At 45.9% G+C, this 3,199-nt stretch overlaps 1 protein-coding gene across 1 annotated transcript; it reads left to right on the top strand.

Annotated features, from left to right (window-relative positions):
• Positions 1-355: 355 nt before the first annotated feature.
• On the top strand, positions 356-3,174 carry Elp2 (elongator complex protein 2). Its single transcript, XM_017251177.3, has 6 exons — positions 356-578; positions 627-1,410; positions 1,480-2,040; positions 2,103-2,406; positions 2,466-2,966; positions 3,021-3,174. The coding sequence occupies exons 1-6, from the start codon at positions 456-458 to the stop codon at positions 3,136-3,138; spliced, it is 2,391 nt and encodes a 796-aa protein (XP_017106666.2). The 5' UTR covers positions 356-455; the 3' UTR covers positions 3,139-3,174.
• Positions 3,175-3,199: the final 25 nt, after the last annotated feature.

Genomic DNA, 3,199 nt, shown 5'->3' with positions numbered 1-3,199 from the left:
GGTGGAAGTAATATGAGCAAAATATAAATAGTTTTCTAATATTTATTTCTACCATTAAAAAAACATAAACTATATAGTCCAAAAACTGTTATCAGAAAATCATGTCTGAATTTTTAAAAATATTTATACCTACAAAGTAATTAATCAAAAATTAAGCACCTCATTTACTGTACTTCCAGTAAGTGACCAAAATTCAAAAATTAAAAAAATTAAAAAATCATAGTTTTTTTTGAAGATTCAGAAAATTAAAAACAAAGTATCTTAACCATCAAGTGTTGCCAGAAATCGTACTCTATTTTTCAACCCTGTGGCAACTCTGTGCTTGCAGTCATATGTTTATCAACAGAGAGCAGCTGTTGAAAGCACACGTGCAAAACAATAACAAATAGAGTGCCGACTTCCAATTGGGTGTTTTTTTGTTTTTAATAAATTAAAGAATCTGTTAAAGTAATAGCATGAAAGTTGCCAACCTTTACACGTCGGTGGCCTGCAATCGCTGCATGGAATGTGCTGATTGGGGTCCAAGCGGCTTGATTGCTTATGGAGCCTGCAATGCTGTCGCTGTAATGAATCCAAAGGTAAGAATAATGTTTCTTAAGACATCCTCTATCATGTTTTTATTTTAGTACACGGGTAATTCGGCCAAGATAATTTACACTCTGGTGGAGCACACAAAACGAGTAAACACTGTCAAGTGGCTGGATACAAAGAAACTGCTCTCGGGTGCCGATGATTCAAATGCCATTTTATGGGAGCTGGATGAAACGGGGGCCACAAAGCAGATCCTATTAAAAGGACACAAGAGTGGAGTCAATGCAGTGGATGGTGTGCTAAGGAAGAATGGGTCCTGGCTACTGGCCACCGCGGCTGCCGATAACACCGTGAAGTTGTGGAACTACCAGGACGACACTGCCACCTGTTTCCAAACCATAGAACTAGCTGGAGGATTTTGCTTCTCCCTGCGACTCACACTTCTGCCCAACAGTGAAAATGTTTTGATGGCCTTCAGTGGCGACGATGAGACCATCTCATTGTGGGGAGAAAAGGCGCAAATCCTGGGAGGCGGGGATTCCCTAAGTCAGCAATTCCAGCAAGTACATAAACTTTCGGGCCACGAAGACTGGGTGAGGGGCCTCGACTTTGTGAAGGATGGCGAGGATCTTCTTCTGGCCAGTGGCTCGCAGGACAATTTTATACGTCTCTGGAGGATTGCGCCGCGCAGCGAAGACCAAATGAAAGAAAATCACGTCGATCTTCTTCAGATAAGCAAGATCGAGGATGACATTAAGGTGGAGGAGAAGATCCTACAGTTGGGGGAGCAGGCTTGGTTTGCAGTGAGCTTGGAGTCGGTTCTATATGGCCATGAAGGTTGGGTATACGGCGTTCACTGGCATAAAAACAAGGAGCAGGGTAAGTTATTGAGATATTACTTCTTATTTCTTCTAGTTAACTTTATTATTCTTACATTATCATTATTAGAGCTTCGTCTACTTTCTGCCTCCATTGACAAGACCCTGGTTGTGTGGGCCCAGACCGCGCAAGGAGTTTGGATGGAGAACGTGCGTGTCGGTGAGGTGGGCGGCAACTCCATGGGCTTCTTTGGCGGCAAGTTCTCTGCCGGTGGACATTCCATAATGGCCCATAGCTATCAGGGCGGCTTTCACATTTGGAATCAAGATCGCGAACGCCCACAGCTCTGGACGTCCAATGTCATAGTTGGCGGCCACTATGGCGAAGCTAGGGATCTGGCCTGGGAGCACGAAGGCGCCTATCTCATGACTGTCTCAGCGGATCAGACCACTCGTTTGCATGCTCCTTGGCTGCAAGATGCTGTCCAGGATTCCACATGGCATGAACTGGCGCGCCCGCAAGTCCATGGCTACGACATGCAAGCCTTGGCTCTGCTTTCTCGCTATAAATTCGCCAGCGGGGCGGAGGAGAAGATTGTACGAACTTTCCAGGCAACAGCGAACTTCATAGAGAACTTCCGTCATATCAGCAAAGTGGAGAATGATGTGGCGGGTGATGCCTTATTGGAGTGTAAGATATCTTTTGTTATAAATATTTGTCCCTTATAATCTAATGATTTTCTTTATTTTTAGCTCTGCCGAAAGGCGCTTCTGTGCCTTCCCTGGGACTGTCAAACAAAGCTGTTTACAAAGAGGAATCGCGCAGTGAGGAGTCTGGGAAGGCAAAAGATGACTATCCGGAAAACTACTTTGTTCCAATTACACTGGAAACTCCGCCGCAAGAGGAGACCTTGATGCAGAACACTTTGTGGCCGGAGCTGCAAAAGCTCTACGGGCATGGCTATGAAATCTTTGCCTTGGCAGCCACTAGAGATGGTTCCGTATTGGCCTCCTCCTGCAAGGCCAGCAACGCTGAGCATGCCCAAATAATACTCTGGTGAGGATAAAGAATGCTCTTAAACGGTAAAAAGCTAATAATAGTCTTTGCTTCTGCAGGAATCCTACCAATTGGAAGCAATTGCAAAAACTAAGTGGCCACCAGTTGACTGTTACCCAGATGAGTTTCTCTCCGGATGCTCGTTTCTTGCTGTCTGTTTCCAGAGATCGGCGTTGGTGTCTATACGAGAAGAAGGACGCTACTGTTGGCTACCAACTGGTGGCTAGCACGGACAAGACAAATGGAGTGCACACGCGCATCATTTGGTCCTGCGACTGGTCGCACGATGGCCAGCACTTTGTGACCAGTTCGCGGGATGGCAAGGTAGTGGTCTGGAAAAAGAGCGAGGAGGCAAAGGACTCATCTTCACTGAACGGCTGGCAGTCGGCGGGAGTTTTGGAGCTGAAAAATGAGTCAATCACAGCGGTGGCTTTTTCCAGAGATTACTTGAAGGGTACGGATGACACATACGTTATCGCTCTGGGCACGGAAAGTGGGCTCATCAAACTGTATCAGTTGGCGAGAGGAGAGTGGAAGGTGCTCAGCGAACTGAACAAGAGGTGGGTTTTTGTGTGTTTTGGAAGTTCCCAGCCTAAGATATCTTTCTTCAACAGCCAAGCCCACCATCTCACTGTTCGAAGGCTACAGTTTCGGCCTGGACAGCGCCGACTCCAGCTGGCAAGCTGTGGAGAGGATCATTTGGTGCGCATCTACGACATCGAGGAGACATGATTTTGACCATAATTCGAATAAAGTAGCCTTATTAACCCCAAACGTCTGAGTTTAATTATAA

This window comes from Drosophila bipectinata, chromosome 2R (genome assembly GCF_030179905.1).
Source record: "Drosophila bipectinata strain 14024-0381.07 chromosome 2R, DbipHiC1v2, whole genome shotgun sequence".
NCBI lineage: Eukaryota > Metazoa > Arthropoda > Insecta > Diptera > Drosophilidae > Drosophila > Drosophila bipectinata.
This window is presented reverse-complemented; position numbering and strand designations above follow the sequence as displayed.

Bases quoted from the DNA above. Each gene is read 5' to 3' on its own strand.
- Elp2 (XM_017251177.3), top strand. From the start codon at position 456: ATGAAAGTTGCCAACCTTTACACGTCGGTGGCCTGCAATCGCTGCATG. The intron at 2,407-2,465 runs GTGAGGATAAAG...TTGCTTCTGCAG, and splicing joins CATGCCCAAATAATACTCTG to GAATCCTACCAATTGGAAGC. The intron at 2,967-3,020 runs GTGGGTTTTTGT...TTTCTTCAACAG, and splicing joins CTCAGCGAACTGAACAAGAG to CCAAGCCCACCATCTCACTG.